Source organism: Larimichthys crocea, chromosome XV (genome assembly GCF_000972845.2).
Source record: "Larimichthys crocea isolate SSNF chromosome XV, L_crocea_2.0, whole genome shotgun sequence".
Lineage (NCBI taxonomy): Eukaryota > Metazoa > Chordata > Actinopteri > Sciaenidae > Larimichthys > Larimichthys crocea.
Window position 1 is genome coordinate 20526306 of NC_040025.1, and position 20688 is coordinate 20546993.

A 20688-nucleotide genomic window follows, 5' to 3' on the forward strand; every position below is an offset into this window, starting at 1 on the left:
ATTTAATCTGAATATAAATAAATTAATATATCCATCCACTAGATGGAGACATTTTCAGCGTGCAGCATTGTTGCATCTTTCTTTTCTCTTTTTAATGGTTCATCATTCATAATATTCAAACAATCCTTTGGACCCAAATGACAACAAACTCCTTTCTACAAGTTTATTGAACTTTTTACTACAACACAATGGATCACATACAATACAGCATAGTGATGAGTCTATATATACAGAAATTTTGCACGGTGATGCTTCACATAATCATGTTGACGCTACAGTATAGGCATACAGAAATAAATAAAACAAACATTTCTCTGAACAAAGTTAGCGTGTACCTTTCTTTTGGATTTTACTATATGTCATGGCACGCTATTTTACTTACAAGATTAACAATATATAGCACATGTATTTTAGATATGCTGAAATTAGACAGTGGAACAGCAGGTGACAATATAGTACACACCCCACCCCTTCTTCAAATTTATTGATTATACTTAAAACATGATGTCAAATAGAGGGTCTGCTTGGACACGTGCAGTAGGGTCTGACCAGGTGCAGTTGAGGGATTTTTTTAATTTTAGATGTTATGTGCAAGAATGGAGATGTCATATACGATGTATAAAATTATGTTATTTGTTTAATATTAGATTTACCATCCCATACATGTGCTAAGCCTTAAAGAACACACACTGACCTGATTGTTCATCAGCAGTCACATGGTTTTAAGTCTATGAGGAAGACGGTAGCTGTGATCGTGAATGTGAAGCCCTGAGATGTTGTTAATGCCGGTAAGAGCATGAGACAGAGCGGTGATGTCATGAATGAGGCTGTTATGGATCAGACGACTGGGGAGGGTCATTCACTTTACATACCAAGGTCGTATTGGGCAAAATTACACAGAGAATAAGTCCAGTCATGTAATATAATACACTAAATTTAACACAGAGAAATATTTTTCAATATAAAAGTCAACTTGTGATCAAACATGTCTGATCAAAGTGTAAAAAATGTAAAAGCTACAAATGGAAATAAAAATTTAAATGCACACTTGTGCAGGTTTCCTTTAAGAATGACTCACTTCTGATCTAATCTGTCTTTTAATTCAGTGACTCAGCTCAGTCCAAACACATCCATCTCTTTGTGACATGCCTAAGACGTGCTGCTTACTTCTATCCTGATTGGCTGGTCAGGATTTCATACAGAAGAATAACAGCATGACCCAGCATCAAGCTACAAACAACAAGCTTCTGTCATCCCAGACTGGTGGCTGCTCAGCTGGGGACTCTAACCCTAACCACTGGACGTTTGGTGGTTCTGATTAAAAAGCACTGAATCACTGAATAACTTCAATATCATCTTAAAGGGGATTTGAGATGTCCCTTCACTTCTATTTTTAAATCAAAATTTAGACAAAACACAGGTGAAGTATGCCAAGTGTAACTGTACATTAGGAGAAAGATGCAGGCATAAGTTCAGCCTCTTGAGTACCAAATAGCAAAACACACCAAGCACAAAAAGTCAATGTACTATATTTCTCTTCTGATAATGAATTTATCTGACCTTCCCTGATGTGGTGAACCCAAAGTCCTTTTTTCAGCCCAGCTCTGATCCTGCTATATGATGGAGAAGGAATGTGTGTATGAATGAACTTCAGGAGAACGCAACTACCGCTCTGATGAGAGCATTTTAAATCTACTCTACTCTAGTTGCAACTTTATCTAGAACCTCTAAGAGCAGCTCTTATTCAGCGTTTAAAAGGATGATATCTTAATATACTGTAATAAGGGTATAATGAGTTGCTCTAGAGGTAGTAATTACAAATGTATGCACGTTATGGCGTGTTAGTTTGATCATGAGAAATCAGCTCTTGTTAAGGCTCGGTATAAAGACTCACACGGTGTGGGTGCAATGCAGGGAGGGAGCCACAATAAATGAATGTGGACAGCATTACCTGAAATGTACAATGGCATCAGACAGCTGCAACATCACAGTATCAAAGCAATTACAAAATGTTTCCTTAATACAGATCTCAAGTCTGGGCTGCGTTTCCCTGACGCATGTTCCATCCTCTATTTTCTAAAATCACTGAGACCAGGATCAGGATTAAGGGAAACCAGTTCTGTGTGTGTGTGTGTGTGTGTGTGTGTGTGTGTGTGTGTGACATCTGTTGAAGTCGATCAGACTCTTCACTCGCAGCATACCAGCTCCTGAATGGAATCAGGACGCATGCAAAGATTTGAAAGCTAACCCGCTAAGCAACATGCATGCAGAGTGTGGGTCTTCTGTTACAAGCTGGCGTTGCACACTACACTCTTATTTACGACGGAGAAAAAGGTCATGTCTGCCTACAGTATGTCATCCATATGATGCCCTTAAGAAGATGTGTGCGGGGGACGGTGGAGGCTGTGCATTCACACAAACAGTTGCTGGTCAAAAACCTCTACTGGAGTATACAGCACTATTATTTACAACATGTGTGTACTAAGTAATCAGGGATGGAGTCCAGTTTCAGTTCATCCACCTCAGGAAGTAATTAGCAACAAATTGATTGGCTGAGGGATCGATGAGTTGATAAGTATTTAAAAACAAAACAAAACAAAACAAGTAATTCTGATTTAATTTACTTCCTGCACTGACTGAACTGGAAGAGACACTGGACCGCAAACCTGAGGGTGAGAGTGGTCACCACAGGAGCAGGAGGGGCTTCATCTAGTTAGAGGACTACAGGGGCTACAGATCTTCATCATCATCTTCATTGGTGATGCAGTGGAGGGATGGGGAGACAGGCTGCATGCAGATGGGAGAGGAGAGTCCTTGGATGGGTACAGTGTTTGGTCATCTTCTGGAGGGAGACAACACAAGAAAGTGGAGAGATACAGAGATCTGTTATAGAGGGTTATGAATCAATCTTTAAAATTTAAAATTAACATTAAAAGGACCATATCAGTGGTTGTGTTTGTTTGAACAAATTAAATATGTTTTGTGTGTGAAGTGGCTTCTATTTCTCTTCTCCAATTTGTGTAACCAGTTCAGTTATAAGAAATATATATATATTTAAATGGTGCAGATTTGCTAAACAAACTGCATTAGGAGTATGTACTTATAAAATCATAAACAATAAATTAACATGAACATTATAAAAAAACCTTTTTTTTTAATTCTTTGTGTAATGTTGCTGCCTCCAGTCCATGAATGCATTAAAACAAAAGATTCACAATAGTCCCTACTCCTTCTCTTGATTTGTAGTTAATGTGACAAAGACATGTCTGTGTGTGTGTGTGTGTGTGTGTGTGTGTGTGTGTGTGTGTGTTGTATGACTCAGTGCACTTTGTTAATTACCATGGCATTAACTTGCAGCGGTCTCCTGCTGAATGATGTAGTGCCTGTTTGAATCATCCACCTCGCTGCCACAGTGAACATCACTCCTGTTAACGTAGATGCACAAACACAACACTCAACCAACTATATTGTGATTGTGCACTGTACATCGCTCCTCCTGGACTCCATTTATCAACAGTCCCATGAAGTGTTGGAGATCAAACAGACAAAAAAAATTTCACTTCATCCTAATTCAAAAGTTCCAACACAAAGTCATTAAGTCTCACATTGCCTTACAGAACTGTTTCATGTTTAATACAAATATATTCTAATCTCATCTTAAATGAGTTAAAGTGACCAGAAACAAACTTTCCGTTTACTGTAACTGACATTCTCACCTGTTATCATTGATGTCTCTCGTTTCACTGATGCTGTTACCTGTTGGAAACAAAATGAATGTTTGATTTCATTAACTAATAAGCATGATCACCACTTATACTACTTTTATTTACTTTATTAACAGGTATGTGTGTATGTGTGCTCTTGTACTTACCGTTGTCAATGTTGAGTGGGTAGGACTCCAATATGTCTCCATTATATCTGTCTGCTCTGTAGCCCAGCGCTGTGGAAACTCTGTAAAACACCACGCAGTCAAATATGAGCACAATATCTGATGTTACAAATAAAAGAGACTTGGTATAATTAAATTGAATGTAAAAGAAAACTTTAAAAGAAAAGAAACAGTGTTAAAGTGATACTTAACATGGAGGACAGAAACAGCTGAAGGTCATCATCAAATGGTGGAGGGAAAGATTTAAACTCACGTGTTGCTCTGGACAGAGTTGGGGTTGCAGTTGACGCTGGCGGAGCTCGGCTGTGTCACGTTGTTCTGGAAGAGGGCATTGCTGTAGGTGTTGGCCTGTTCAGTGGCACGGATGTAAGTGTAGAAAGGGTTGGTGGGAGAGCAGACAGTCATCTGCTTTGGTCTCACTGGCTTGGCTATTGCAATGATAAAGCAATTAAGTAAGTTAGGTACGGTACAACTATCATGAAACTGGGTCAGAGTTACTGCAGACCAAACAGATAAATAAAATAAAGTCTTTTCGAAATAGAATCTCAGACACTAATACAACATTGCAGTACCAATCTGTGCTGCATGTGGGCGCCTCAGGACGTTCTTTGACCTCATGGCATCCTTGATACGGTCGACTTCCTGCTGGTAGCGGCGGCGGTCCATCATAGCGCCCTGCTTGGCATCCCTCAGTGCAGTCTCCAGGGCCTTAACTCTCTCAGCAGTAGACCGAAGACGTTTCTCCAACTTTGGAAGCTCACAACGCAGATCTGCATTGTCACGAACCAGCTGGAAGCGGGAGGGAGGGAGAGAGGAATGGGTGAGAGAGGACACAGAGGGGAAAATTGGAAATTTAATGAAAGAGTCATTGTGTGAAAAAAAAAGAAAAAAAAAGAGAGAGAAAGGAAACATATGTAGCCAAGTACAACACTTACAATTTAAGCTGAATTATTGTTTAAAATAAACTAATCAGGACAAATATACAAAAACCCACTTAATTACAGAGATATGATCTTTCAATTTGTTTACTTACTCCACAGGTCACAAAGACATGTAGGTGTGAGAAATTTCAATTTTACCAACAATCTGTGGGTGGTAATATATGCACCATGTTAGATTAGGTTCACTGGTGCACAGTGCCATGCAAATTATCCCCAAAACAGCTGCAACCCGAACTGTAGACTTTACAAAAAGCTACAGTTCATTTCTGTGTGTGTCTCACCTGTTTGTGAACCTTTGTAAGTTGGTCCAGGTTATTCTCAAGAAAGGAAATCTTCTGCTTCTGGGTGCAAGACCCCCCGCTATCATCAGGTTCCATTTCGGAACTCTGCGAAGAGAGCGACGAAAGTCGAAGATGAGAAAATAAACAGAAGGTAAAGTAGAGAAAGAGGTTTTCTGTTGTCCTGTGGCAGAAAATGACTGTTACGTCTAACAGAGTCTGACCCGAGTGCTTATAAGTACCACTGACTCACTGGTTACTATGAGAAGACCTTTCATTGTGGAATATAACCAACCACCTCTCAGTTATCAAAACAATATACTGTATATAAAACAAAACGTGTCCAACAAGCCCCTTTTAGGCCACAAATAAAAAGAGCTACTCATGCTATATTTTGCATGTGGACATATCACCTCAGTGCAATGATCTTTAATCCACTGGTCTACAAAAAAGTGGCTTTCTTGTGTCATATATCAAAAATTCATGGGGATTAGAGGGATGGAGGATGTTGCTGCTATTCCTAGAGAGGTTTATCGGGTGGTATTAAGGTCACAGATTCCTTAATATCCTCTTAACGTGATTTAAAAAAAACTAATTTCCCAAGTCACTGCCTTTTCTGATCATCTTTGAGCTGCTTACTTTTTTAACCCGCGACGTGAGGTCTTGAACGAACAGCTTGCGCAGGTTGTGGAGGGTCTGGAGTTCGCGGGCCTGGAGGACAGACAGATGGAGAAGATGTGAAGAAGACAACTCTGGGCACTGTGGTTATAAAGGGTTATCAATTGTATACAAAAGAAAAGAAAGCAGAAGGTAAGGCAGGGGTGTTCGAACTTATTTTAAAGAGGGCCAGATTTGACAATGTGAAGATGCAATACTAACATTTTAAAAATGTAAAAATTACCAATAAAAGTTACACACAAATGCACTGTTCTGTAACAAGTTTATTTTCATTGTCATTATAATTATCATTTTTTTAATGGCAACCAAATCTAAGCCAATCAGACGTGAACAAATTTTAAAAAAACAATTCTGCCTTTCTTTCATATCTGAGGTCAGACAACACAGAACAAATTGTATGGAATACATTAAACTTGCATGTTCATTTTAAACATGACTGATTATGAGCAATGCAAAGTCTGTTAACACTTAAGTTTAAAAACATATCACTCTTGCTCTTCTCTTTCACAAAATCATTCAGAAAGTAATATTTTGTGTCACATCTACAGATATATAACACCAGCAGTTATGTACTTAGAGGTTCAAATGCTTCATTATGTCAACCAAAAAAAGCCAAATCCTCCAGCCATACAGTATCTGGAAATCCTAGCAGGCCATATATAATATATTATAAAAATTAAGCTTTCGGGCGGCATGAAATCTGAACAACTGTGTGCCATGATTGGCCCCCGGGCCGTACTTTGGACATCCCTGCTCTAAGGTATAATGATCAAGTGAGATGCAGTAGGGGACGATGTTTCAGAAGAAATAGAGGTGGACAGAGTATGTTTTACTCACGACAGTCTCCTCCAGACCCTTCAAGTCCTGTTTAGTCTGCTCATGGCGCTCATGCAGGAATCTGAAAGAAACAACAAAACAATTAGTACAAATATTAAGACATATTTCTGTGTATTTCAGGAAAATAGAACATCTGTGTGTTGTTTAGAGTGCCCTCTGTTGGAAGGGAGAATGAACTGCGTATTCATATCCATCCATTTTCTGTAACCACTTATCCTTATCAGGGTTGTGGTTTGCAGGGTACACCCTGGACAAGTAGTGTATTTATTTTTCCCATTAAAATGATATTGATATCATCAACAACTGACTCCCATCATCTGCTTTAGCAAATGTGATGTTCATCCAACAAATATAGTACTCAGACATTCACACTGAGGAGTTGATTGTAAGAAAATGAATCTCCAACACTTACGAGAGCTCCTCCAGGCGCTCGCTCTTGGTGCTGTCCTGACTCTTCAGGCGTTCAAAGTCAGCGCGAACCTGAGCCAGCTCAAGCTCCAGCTTGGAGTTACGACTGAAATGACAACAAACATGGAAAACTTCAGATTAAAATTAATTTTCGGCAAAGCTGTTTATTTCACAGATGATAATTAGTAAACTTTTGAGCATGAAGTACCAAAATATGTAATATCCTCAATAATAATAACATCTTATAATGATTAATAATAAGAATGATAATATCTGTGAATAAATCTGAAGATAAAAAGGACTAATTAAGATGGTCACAGACTCAGTGAGCTCATCAATGATCCTCTGCTTCTCATTGATCTCATCCCGCAGACGGGCCAGCTGCTTGTGATGGAGGCCACGGTGAGACTCCCCCTGCTGACGATTGGTCTTCTGGAAATGAAAAAAACAAATGTGCAACTTTTCTTTAAAGATGCTGGCTTCAGCCATGAAGACTAAGGCAAAGAAATCAAACTAAAAGCCACATAATCTGCTATTATTTATTATTCTCTGCAGTAATCTGTGCAACAGAGACAATATGAAGGGCATTTATCAGTTTACCAAGTAGCACCATACAGAGCAGATTGAACAGAAACAGAAGGAATGAAGTGGCAAAAAATAGTCAGGTACTTTACTTGTATCCTATTCTGGGAAGACATTTCAAACAATTTTAATCAATATACTCAGGTTTCAGTTTCTTACCTTGACATTTCCATCCTCAGTCTCACCCTTCTCTCCCTCCTTCTCCTCGAGCAGAGAGTTATCTAGAAGAAGAGAAAGGGAAAGAAAGTATTCACCACGGAGCTACAACCTGATAACATCCTTAGGCAAATCTCTGAGAAATAATTTTCTCATGTGTGTTGTGCATTACCCTGGTCTTGCAGCTTGGCCAGCTCTTCGCTGAGCGAGTCGTGGCTCTCCTCCAGCAGCCTCTTCTTCTGCTCCACGCTCTGCATGTACTCCGTCAGAGAGCGGATCTTAGCTTCATGCTGCAGATACAGGAAATTAAAAAAAGAACCATAAAAACCCAGCAATGACAAATTACAATAGATGATTAATTCATGCTGTTTTTTATCAGCTCTCTCACTTCCCCTCCCAACCCGTCTCTCTCCCTCCATCCCTCACCTGAGAGATGAGGAGCTGGCAGGAGGAGAGCTCCCTTCCGGTCTCCTCCATCTTGCGGTGGCACTCCAGCTGCATGTTCTCCAGCTGGCGGCAGCGCTTCACCATGCTCTTCACCTCAGACTTGATCTTGCTGATGTAGAGTCGAGCCACCGTGAACTCCTCCTCGATCGCACCACTAATCTCCACTGGCTGAGGACAAAACATCGTATACAGGAGGTTTAATAAGAAATCATTATATTACATGTTGCATAGTGTACCAGTGTTTTTACACCGTGATCAAGCTCACCAGCTTGATCTCTCCGTTGCCCACAATGGTGCTAAACTCGCTGAGGTCCCTCATCAGACCATTGAGAACGTCAGCGATGCGTTTCCTCTGCTGACCACTCACTTCCTGCATGCGAGACAGCTCTGCCTCCAGCTCCATCAGGCTGGCCTGTTAAAGAGAAGAAGAGTAGGAGAGATGCAGTAGGGATTAATGAAGACCACATACCTCCACCAGAAAATGCTTAAAGTACATCTACAACCAGGAGATCCACTGATATTTAAAGTATAACAGTGATACATTTTACTCTAAGTGGGTCTTACAATATTAAAAGCCTGTTCAAAATTAATTGTTTATCAAAGTCAGTCTCTCGACCACTGAATTACGGCCATTTAGACAGATCAGGATGCGCCACTTATGGGTAATATGGCATAAATATTTGCAGGATTGCTCAGATTAGATGTATCCATCATTTAAACTTGATGGCACAGTGCTTAAGTGTTATAGCAGTTTATATAAAGCCACACAGAGAAGAAAATGAAAATTAGTAATAGTAATCTGTCGCAAAATAACATTTTCTTTTCGACAATCTAATGTTTATTTACCACAATAAACATAATGGCACAGAAACCTTTTTAAAGATAAAAAAGAAAAAACACTTTTTCCTCCAGTATTTGATCGTCATATAATTTTGGCAGTATTTTCCACTGAAGGAAGCTGCTCTGCTACAGCAGGTGCTTGTCGCTGTAGTGCAGCCTTCTGTTCCTCCTCCTGTCTCTGATTTTAGCACTCCTTCTGTCAATCTCACATTCAAACCATTCCTCTTTGAATGTACCATTTTCTGGGACAGCTGGTCAGCCAGCAGCTGGTTCTGCAGGCCTTTCTCCTCCACCTCCTGGCTTTTCTGGTCATAGTTAATGGCCAGCTCCTCCAGAGCCTGCAGCACCTCCTTCACCTCAGCCTTGGCGCAGTCGCTCTCCACCTGCAGCCTGCCGAGTTCAGCCTGGACCTTGTCCCCATCGCCCTTGGATGAGGCCAGGAGCTGGAGGCAGAAAGGGACAGAAAAGAGAGGGAGACAGATTAGGAAGATGAAGTATCCTCTCAAACATAGTCTGTGTGTGCATACAGTATGTACTTGTGTGTGCACTGACCTCATCCTGGTCCAGCATCTGCTGCTTCAGTTTCTCCACCAACTGGCACTGCAGGTTGATCTCATCATCCTGCATAAACATAATATTATCATAAGTACCAGCTTCACTACAACCCAGACTTCATACAGAGGTGGAATTAAAATCGAGCTGTGTTTGGACCTTGTCATCCAGCTGCTTGTACAGCTTGCGGATCTCCTCCTCGTACTTCTGCCGCTCCTCCTCGGAAATGCGGACCACAATGGAGGAGGTGTCATTGTCCAAAATGGGGCGCTCCTCCACGGACTCGATACGGGTCACCACTTCAGACGTGGTGCGCTCGGTCTCAGGCACGTTCTCTCCTGACGGGAGTGATGAAGGGACAAAGAGGACAGAGACATAAACAGATGAGAATAACACAGTTTTGTTCATAATGTCAGCACAGATGAGTTGAAGTTATGCAGCTGCAACAGGGCCAGTAAATGCTTGAATCTCACCATTTCTCCAGCGGTTGAGCTCAGTCTCCAGCTTCTGGATGGTCTCCTTCAGAGTCTTGTTCTTCTCCTTCTCCTTCTCAAACTTCCTCTTCCACTGCTCTGCCGTCAGCTCCAGGTTGATGGATGCAGAGTTCCTGATGGTCTTAGCACTGTGACAGAGAGGCACAGGGGGAAAACGTGAACTACTAAACTACTAAAGACATAAAACAGGTATGGCCTGATTTTTTTTTTAAATATCAAGTAAAATTTTGTTCTTTAGGGCTAAATATAGTTGATTTGCTTCAGTCATTGCTTAAAGGACAGATTGGGAAAAAAAACAGTATACTATATTGTATACAATAATTTCTGCATTGACTGAATCCCAAGATGTCTCTACCGTTGTCCAAACATCAGAGTCGACTTGGTCTCGGCATCGTTGTAGCTGGAGGGAGAGCAGCAGATAAACATGGTGGTGCGACAGTTTCCACCGAGGGAGTCCTGCAGGATGCGGGTCATTTTGCTGTCACGGTACGGCACATGAGTTTTCTGAAGGAAGATGGAGAGAAGAGAGGAGGTAGAGGAGGAGGAGGGGATGATGAGAAAAGAAGATTGGCAAAAAGAAGTAAGAGAGAGAGAAAAAAAATCAAGATTTGAGAACATTTTGGAACCAAGACAATGAAAGAAATGTCTGACATCCTGGTTTGCTCCTTCTTTCATCAGCGATTATAATCAGCAAATATGTGCACTTTCCCGTTCCTCCTGATTTCTCTGTTTTGGATTCCAACAATCACCCAAACTGCCACGAAAACCATCCAGCTAATCTTATAATTAGAAGGAAAATGTTGGCATTTGATGGCCAAACCTGTTAAGTTGGCAGTAAGGAAAGAAGGGTGCAGACATGATGCATTTCATTAACAAGTTAACAGGATGGACTGACTGCTAATGTACATTAGTGTTAGAAATAAGACAAACCTGTAGGTAAACATGATACTTCCAGACATTGAAACAGAAATTAAACATGTTTTAATTTAAATTTGATTTAATGAAAATAATCTTCAATATAATTGTCTCAATCATCATCTATTTCACTTGAATCCATTTTATATTTCTGCTTTCCTATGTATTTTACTTTAAATCTTGAGGCGCACAGGCTCAATTGTTACTCTACTGTGTAAACAAATAGAGGCAAGTTGGGTATAATTCTCTCACCGTGCCCTCAGCCAGTGCAGAGATGACATTTCCCAGAGCAGAAAGAGACTTGTTGATGTTTTTTGCCTCATCTAGGACAGCTCCTGCAGCTCCAGTCTTACTGACCTGGAAGAAAGAAAGAGACAGTGTGAGTAATGTCAAACATTAGAGACAAACAGCTGAAGGAAAGCACAGAAGCACATTATGAAATCATCTGAAGCAACTGAATTGCAGGTTGTTGGAACGTTGTAAGGTGTAAGGAATGTTTCCTTACTTTTTCGCTGCCAGCCAGATCCACCAGATAGAGTTTTCCACACAGTTTCTGCTCAGTCTCCACATGCTCCTGCTTGATGTTGATCAGGAAGATGCTGTGGCTGCGAGAACTGTGCTCGTTCATGTCTGTACAAAGACAAAAACAACACAACAGTTAGGAGGAATCATGGCAGAGTTTTCCCAGTCTTAGATCTTTGTTCTTGAATTGGAAAATTTATTTCAATCCTTTTTTTCACAAACCTTATGAATGAGATCTAGTACAGAATAATTTGAAGTAATTTATTTGTGCATTTAAAATCTTCCATGTCTTTTTTGTCAACCAGAGCAAGTCAGTACCGCAGCAGAATGATATCATTTTGCAGAGTGCAGATAATAAACAGCACCGATCAAAATGTCTCTCTTCATCGGACCTCTTCACAGACGGTAAGTTCAGGTTTCTCTGCCGATGATATCCGAGTGCATCAGCTCAGTGTCTGCAGAGTGTCGCCCCATTAGTCTGTCATCAGCACACCACTATGCAGCACTGTGAGTCAGCAGGCATCAACCAGGAAACAAAGAAAACTGTACTGCTCAGGAGCGCAACTTTAAGCAAATCTGATTCACTGCTGCTTACATTCAGACGTTTTTCAAAGCTAGATTGGTGTAGGATTTGATTTTTATCACACTATTATTATTCTTTTGTGTTGTTCATTTTGTTCTTGGTTGTTTTTAAATTTCTCTTTTAGAAAAAAAAATATAATAAAAGGAAAATAAATCCCAAAATAATTTAAACCTATTTTAACACCCATTTAATTTGTTGCCATGACGAAAATTTGTCTTGTCATTCAATAAACATGCAACACTGCCATCATCTCCTTCACAAGTATATTAAATCCGTAAAACATAATTAGCAAATCAGACCCTTAACTCCATACGATCTATTCATGACTGTTATACAACCGTATTGCAATGACACTGCTTACTTACTTACAGTTTTAACACAGACAAAAAATTCAAAGCCTTCTGCCAGTGCATAAGCTGCAGCTCAGTTTTAACAGTATGAGTTGGGCCCGACAGTATTTTTACCCACCTGGTAGGAGACTGCTCATGGATCAGTTTGAAAGATGGATGATTTATAACAACTCTGTTCCTTTATAGCTGTATTATAGTCTGCACCAGACAAGCAGTCAAAGTATTCTCACAGCTAATAAGACTCTGAGCTGTGTGAATGCCTGTGTCTGCAAAGAAAACCATTTTGTACAAACTCTGAAAACAAATATGTTATTATTAGTTATAAACATTTAAGTTTTGTCTGCCTAACATAAAAGCTTTGGAGAGGACTTCTTTTAACAGATATATTACCATATACACTGCCTATAAAGTTGTGATAATTTTGTTTTCAGACACATTCCTTGTTTTATTCCTGTTCATACACATCACAACTTTCACTGTGAGAAGAGGTAAAAATATTTTATTCCAATGTTATGGGCAACAGTGTATAAACTTGATTTCCACATAAAGATTCAGCATTTACAGAGGTCTGTCATATTCTTGTTTACTGATGTAAACACATTTTGAACAGCACAATGAACAACTGAGATGGACTTTTTTACAATTATTTTTTCAGTTGGTATTTTCAATTGACTTTGTTTTGAATATGAAAACACAATTCATCTCTCCAGTGATTAATCTTTTGTTGTCAAGAAGCTGCAGTGAGTCAGTTTAAGATGATGAGGACTCGCACTGAGAGGCAGGAATGTTAATTTACAAGCCATTAAATGTCTGTAGCTCAAAATGTACTTAACAAAATGTCCTACTGGTGTGACATAAAGAATGAAATGTACCTGATAAATAGTATTTAATCATCGTCAAATTAACTCCACAATGCACTGTGTTGATTCCTGCAGTGTTTGTGATTAATCACATTGACAAAATAGAAAATAAAAAATAATATATATATTTTTTTAAATAAAATTCACTCATCTTTGTTTGTATTAAATAGTGTTTCCTGTCTCCCTAATTCATTAGACTTTCTAGTCATGTAACATATTCAATTCAGTCAAATAGGATATGTATGGACACAGGTCTGCTCCTGTCAATCACTTTGCAGAAATGGGCAAAATCAGATCACTGATTTCATGAAAATATCACAGAAAGTCTGATGTGGGGGCGAATAAGCACTCTGAGCACTGCGGCACAAAATGCATTAACTCTGAAGAAATGAAACAAGCACAGGTTGAGATTTATTACAGTGAAACAGTCCTGGTGTTTTTGTTGAGAACTGAATCCCATAGCTCATCTGATCTTTTCACTTCAGTAGACCTTAGCCCTCTGAGTCAGCACAAGACTCCGCCACGGGAAAAAATAAATGAATATGCTGCACTGGCTTGTTGCCAGTCATTAGTGAGGTGTGACCATTGTTCTTCTTTCTTAAAAAATAATACGTTCTAAGTTTTGTTTTTCCAATCTGACTGAGAACGAGACAAATACTCTCACTACAGAAACATTTTTATGGATTTGATGTTGCACACTGGTAATTAGGTCGCATGTTATTTTTAGCTGCTTTTTTTTTTTACACTGTAATGAGATGATGTAGAATAAAGCATCACTCTGATCTGCAGCCAATAGTCAGTTATTATGACTGAACCTCAGGGGAATGAGTCAGCAGCATGGAGGCCAAAACAAGGTGCAGGAATTACAGATGAGAAAGCTTTTATGTCCTGGATTTGACAGTTTTGTAACATCAATTAAAGATAAAATACTGAGTACTGCAGTAAAATTCAGTGTACACCAATTTATTAAACGAGCAAAGAGCAAGAGCTGTTTCCATTTGATACAAGGAATAATTTTATTGAGATAATGGCTCCAGGCACCAGAGTCTGCTTTGTCCATTACAATGGACTCTAGCTGACAGGATCTTATTTCTTTTTATGAGCGTGAATGAAGATTGAAAATTATAGCAGGCTGTAACACAAAGATTACATAACAAGACACAATAACAGGCTACATGAACTGAGCTGTCACATTATGCATCAGTAATGAGTTGTGAGTGCTACTACTGGCACTGAAGAGAAACTAAATCTCGTGCTGATATGGTAGTAGAGGAACATGATGGACTTAAGATGGATGCCTAAAAATGTACTGTAGGCAATTGTCTTTTATTATATCAAAGAAAAAAAACTGTATACTGTACACTGTATATCATGTGTTGCATTGATTAACATCACAAGGTAATTATATGATAAAATATTGTAAGATAAAGACTCACTGGTCACAGCAACATGGCGGTTAGATTTGCCCTCATCGATCACATCCATAACCTCATCTGGGCTGGAGACAAAACGCTCAGTGCATCCCTAAGGGAGGAAGCAAAAGAGACAGGCTTATATCATGAATCTAATGCAGCATGCCGATAGACTTTTACCTAAAAAGACGGCATTCAAAGCACAAACCTTGACAAATGGCACCCTATTCTTATCTTCGTGGACAGACAAGTTGGTCTTTGTCACTAAAAATAAAAAATAAAGAATACAATGATTTAGTGTTTTTCAGGATTTTAAAACAAAATGTGACAAATCTATGCTGTAGTCACAATGGTGCTACATTAGTTTGTCAAAATACTGCATTTGATTCATTAAGAGCTCATGAGCACTAACCATCCAGAAGGTCACGGATTTTGTCCATGTAGATTTCAAAGTATGAAACCTGTTGGAGAAGAAAGAAAACACAGGAACAAATTTAATCATCAAATGAAAAGTAAAAGTAACCATTTGTTGTTGAAACAATCCAACACAGTACCTTGATGTGGAATTCAAGGTTTTCATCCATGGCAAAGATGTGGTTGAAAATGTCCTCAGCGATGCGAGGAATGATACCCATCTGGTGAGGATCATGCAACTTGCCCTGAAACAGGACGTTACAGATAAAGATAAAATTAGGAGTTGTGTGGTGGCCATCCATCATGCAGTGATGACTTTAAATTTTTATAAAACGTCAGTTAAATCAAAGCTAAGGACAGTAAAAGGCAAAACAATCAGAACCACAGGGGGTGGGGGGGTTGGTAGATCACTTCTAGCCAGTTTCTCTACTAGCATTAAACTGAATCTGTGTAATATACAGTAGATTAATTCATTCTTTCATAAAACTATCACACAAATCCAAACCTGCTCTCAAAAAAATCTTTAATAAATGGGACAAAAAATAACCACTGAAAAAGCTTGGTTAATATTAAAGTTTACTTGAAGAACCTGTTTTACTTCATTGCTCTGAATACTGTACCTCCATGGTGTGAGTCTTCCCGGAGGAGGTTTGTCCATATGCGAAGATAGTGCCATTGTATCCAGACAGAACATCTGTGAAAAAAAACAGAATGATAAATTAGCTCAGAGTGCATACATTTCAAATATCTGATACTGTATATACTGATGCGGCCAATTGTCCATACCTTTAACAATCTGCTTGGCGCAGGTGTTGTACACCTGCTCCTGGGTGGTGTTGGTTGGAAACACTCGATCAAATGAGTAGGACCTCCCCTGTGAAGACCAAGAACAACAAACTCAAATCATCTCCAAATTGTGATCAGATTTTGCTTTTTGTTTTCAGACTCTTAGATGTCTTCTTCTTCTTCGACAGAAAGTATATTTTGCTATTACAGGATGGGATTAATAATTACAATAACATAAAATAAGATCTAATAGAAACATGTCAATCAGTTCTGTGGCATTGAGTCATCCGTCAAAGCTTTGGAAATGATGTCAGCCATGTGAGGTGGTCAGGAGGTGTGAAGTATATGATGTTTGAAAATGACTGACTTATCATCCATTTGCACACTCCTGAGCATGAAAGACTAAAATATACACACCGATAAAATGGGTATGTGTTTTTTTTTTTAGTCCTTAAATGTCATCAAAACAGTACTTTCACGCGACATTAACACAGTGTACAGTAACACTCAAAGTTTTGTGAGTCACAGTGTAGTCACTCAACTCATATCAGCACATAAAATAAATTGTTAATTACATATGTAGGATGAAACATATATTTAAAAAAGCAATATAATCCCAATCTGAACATGAAGGTGTGCTATAAATTCTCTAGCGTTGTTAGTGGATGTTTTGCACAATGCTGCTTTTGTCTTCCCAACAGTAAGTACACAACAAAAGAAGATGATATCAGCAGAGTGAGAAAGCTCTGCAGTGCTTCTTAGAGTCTCTGTTTCAGTTAGTCAGAGCCATATTTCATCCAGGACCTGGAAACTTCAGATAACGGACCAAGGTCATTAAAAATATGGAAACAATGTCATATTAAGGGCAGTACAGGCTTTTCATTAATAGCTGTGTACCCCCAGGTGCAGCTTGTCCTAAAGAGCTTCTGTCGCTTTAGCTCAGTGGTTTCTCATTGTGGAGTTTTCTATACATATTAATAAATAATTATCTTTGTTGAAGGAATACTTTGACATTTCAACTTTCCTGCCAAGAGCCGTTGAGGGTTGCTGTATGATAAACATAAACATGCACTAAGCTTAGCTTACAGACTGAAAACAGGTGTGTCTAGCCAGGCTTTGTCTAATGGGAACAGGAGTTGCCAGCCAGCATCTCTAAAGGCCACTAGTTATGTTTGAACCTTGTTTGTTTAATCTGCACAATAACTCAACTGTGAAAATGAAAGGTTGTGCGCCAAATGATTTCTTGGCCTGGTGCAGTGACTTCCTAGAGTCTCCACTGGCTGCCTGGCAACCTCCCCATGCTGACGAGACATTTTGGACAGAGCCAGGCTAGTTGTTTCCCCTGTGTCAAGTCTTTGTGCTATGTAGCTACTTATCACAAAGTTATAACTAACTTTATGCTTTTTAAATTTCGTTAACTAACTAACTTACTCCTGAGCGTCATCAATCTTCTCATCTCATTCTTGGCAAGAAAATGAATGAGCTTATTTTCTAAAATATTGAATCATTCATCTGAATGATAAATTCTAGTGAAGCTGTAGATACAGTTTTGTATATTATTTGTACACATTTGTGTTCACTTCAAACATTAGAGGTTAAACCCACAGGATTGTGTTTTGATTATTTCAAATTTTGTCCACCAAAATAAATCATCTCCTCCTAAAAACAACCTTTGTGTGACACACAGTCGAGTGACTCAGCCTTAACAAGCCTCGCTGCAGAAACCCCTGAATGTCACGTCCCATCTGATACAGAGACAACAATGCAACTCAATAACACAAGCTGCCAGAACATTATCTGTATTAAATGTCTTTAACAAATTGACTCATCTGCAGACCGCCCCCATGACAGGGTGATTTACTGTATAAGAAAGAGACATTCAGTTCCAGGATGAGGGAGGCACAGAAAGAGACATAAAAATGTAAATGGATGAGCAAAAGAGAGACAAGGGCGAGAGTCAAAGAGGCAGAGAGAGAGAAATAATGAATGAGACAAAAAAATGTCAAAAACTTCAAAGACATAAAGACAGACAGACAAATGGAGTCAGAGACAAGGAGGGAAAGCAGGACAGTGATGCATGAGCTCACTGGATGATTATTGATCCTCCCTGTAAGCAATTAGAAAGATCAGTTTCCGACTCTACTGTCCACTGTCATGCTGAGAGGAGAGAGAAAGGTCGAGATGTTTCCATTACCACTGGAGAAAGTTTCAACAATCCCTCCTTATTTCTACTATTCCTCTCTTTTCTGGTCATCATGCAGTCTCCTCCTCAGACATGAGATACTTGGCCAAGAATGAAACAACTTAAGAGGAACACACAGCAATATATATGAGTTCTGAATGAAATTTGATGGAAATGATGTTACAATTCTTGAGAACCAGAGGTCATATGAATAGATGTTATAATTTTGTACAGTCTGACGTGCAGATAATAATTTAATTGAACTACAAGCCTATGGCATTTATTTGGACGATCATTGTTCAAGGTATCAATTCAAAATCAGGTCCCTGAATTCCTAAATTTGGAAAATGTAAATGTGAAAATGGTCAAATCACCAAAGATATCTATACAGCAAAACCTCCATTTTATAAAACCTATTTTTGTCTACTATTAAATTACTAGTAACAAGTGGCAAAAATCTGCCAGTGTAACTCCATTATTTCAGTTTGTTTCTAGACCAAGTCAATGTGTTTCAGGAATTTTCTGAAAAATGAGTGAGTAACGCCCTAAATATCAAAGAAATTGCACTAAATTACATGTTGTTTGCATCAAATTTAGTATTTTCATCCTTACAAACGAAATGAACTAATCTTCAGAGTAAACAAAACATGCATCATCATCATCATCATCATCAGACATTGGTCCGCCCATCTCACAATCCCCCACATCTCTCCAAACTTTAATATCTACTACGAACATCACCTCTGCACCAGTGTATATGTCTGCATGTGCTGAGTAATGAACCCACCCCTCAACAGCAGCATTAAAGATAAGTTCATTAGGCTAATGAACGTAAACACCCAGAATGAATGAAGGCATCCATCACTATCAGTGTGACACACACTGAACAATCATTTATAATTTGAGGGTTGTATCTGATGTGTGTCATCGATCAAGATTACTCATAGGGCCATAACTGATAGAGGCCTACGGAAAAATACAACAGTTTAAAATATGTTTGCATCTATATTTCTTTGGGAAAATGCCATATAAAGTATGTTTAATGATAATAAGGGACTATGTTTCATTCACAGGCTGCAGACCTTAGTCAGCTGATGCAAGAGGCCAGTTTGCGCACTTTAAACATCATAACATGAAGGCCTGCTGGTGCTTTTATCGTTACAGAAAATACATGTTTAGAGGGAAACGTATGAAATCCCCCTGTGCTGCACCCTGTATTATATTTCCTGTCAGTCCACAAGCCAAACAGGGGGTTTAGGTCGAGCTGATGATTTATTGATGAAGGGCCTGGATGCACAACAAAGCGCCTCCCTTTACTCACCCCGACGACGACAGAGTCATCTCCTTGGAATTTGGGGAGAAACTGGTCCCCGCGGACGATCTCAGACTGGTTCAGAGGGCGAAAGCGACACAGCACTTTTATGTTGCACTCCGCTGGGACATCGGCCATTGCGCAGATTCAAGGAGGAGGAAGGATGCTGCTTTCTGCCGAGAGGAAAGATGCTGCTGAGGACGGAGGCGACCGGTCGCTGATCGGGGCCTGATCTGACCGTCAAAATAAACGACGAGTGGTGCGCAGTGACTTCGTCCTTCTTTGTGGAGAGGATGGTGGAGAGGTTGGACGGATGCTTTATCCTGACAAGGTGAAAAAGGCTGCAATTTATTTATGCGCAGCTGGGTGATGTTTTCTTGTCGCAGTGAGGCGGGCTAAATTAGATGTCAAAACGCAAAACGATCCCCTACATCATTAAAACAACCGACTCCGATGATGCTCAGTTCCTCTTTGTTGATTTATTTGTCGTAGTCTCTCCTCTCATGCGGTTTTCTTTCTTTTCCTTTTGGGGTGCGGTGGTGGATGTGCGTCTGGCCGGTTGAAGGTGAGATGCTGCTGGAAGGGCAGTGAGGTAAAGCTGCTGATTATCGGCCAGCTTCGGTCGCCACAGCGCCCTCTGTCGGCGGGTAAAAGAAAGGGCGTGGTCTGCATCCGTCTCTTTAAAGTGGTACCCACACTTTCATCATCAGCTCCAGCTCAGCATCCAAGGCGGAAACCAGAGTCCCACGCTGCAGCGTCACATCCGAACGAGCAATGAAGACTAACTTCATTATTCTGTGTAAAGCTGCGGCCAGGCGCACCCACGCAGTGACTAATCATCACAGCCATATTTTGGCCCCTGTCCGAAGTCTGACTGTATTTCTTGGAAGGCATAAGAAACCATTATGGGAAGACAGCTGAGGTTATTGATTAAAAGATGAGTTTAGGACACCTTGATTGAACATTACCGTGTCTTCTGAGACTGGGATGATGCAGCACAATGACATGCACATTTAAAAAAATAAAAAATTCAAAAAGCACTCATTAAGTTTGTATAGCTAAGGCTGCACAATCCCATAAACATATTTTATTATTTAACATGTTTATTATGGATGTTTACCTATAACAATTATGGGACAATTCTGGGTCATTGTGTCAGATTAATTTAATCCAATTTTCAATTAAATCTGTCAACAATTTTGAAGATATCCCAGAGTTAATAATCTGTGATTTATCAGACAGAACTGTCA

At 39.5% G+C, this 20688-nt stretch overlaps 1 protein-coding gene across 2 annotated transcripts; it reads right to left on the bottom strand.

The window, feature by feature from the left end:
* Positions 1 to 149: 149 nt before the first annotated feature.
* Positions 150 to 20086, bottom strand: kif5aa (kinesin family member 5A, a). Of its 2 annotated transcripts, none has more exons than XM_010740281.3 (29): positions 19448 to 20086; positions 15945 to 16032; positions 15779 to 15852; positions 15299 to 15403; positions 15157 to 15205; positions 14953 to 15008; positions 14769 to 14856; positions 11523 to 11647; positions 11270 to 11374; positions 10458 to 10606; positions 10082 to 10230; positions 9768 to 9946; positions 9609 to 9677; positions 9293 to 9499; positions 8482 to 8628; positions 8196 to 8384; positions 7942 to 8059; positions 7773 to 7834; positions 7354 to 7463; positions 7036 to 7137; positions 6624 to 6684; positions 5748 to 5819; positions 5112 to 5216; positions 4462 to 4678; positions 4143 to 4317; positions 3872 to 3951; positions 3717 to 3756; positions 3340 to 3425; positions 150 to 2839 (listed from the first exon to the last, which is right to left on the bottom strand). In XM_010740281.3, exons 1-28 carry the CDS (start codon positions 19574 to 19576, stop codon positions 3347 to 3349), a joined length of 3129 nt encoding a protein of 1042 aa, XP_010738583.2. In that variant the 5' UTR covers positions 19577 to 20086; the 3' UTR covers positions 150 to 2839; positions 3340 to 3346. The 2 variants fall into 2 exon arrangements, with proteins under 2 accessions (XP_010738583.2, XP_019112295.1); XM_019256750.2 differs by having other exon boundaries at positions 150 to 2842.
* Positions 20087 to 20688: the final 602 nt, after the last annotated feature.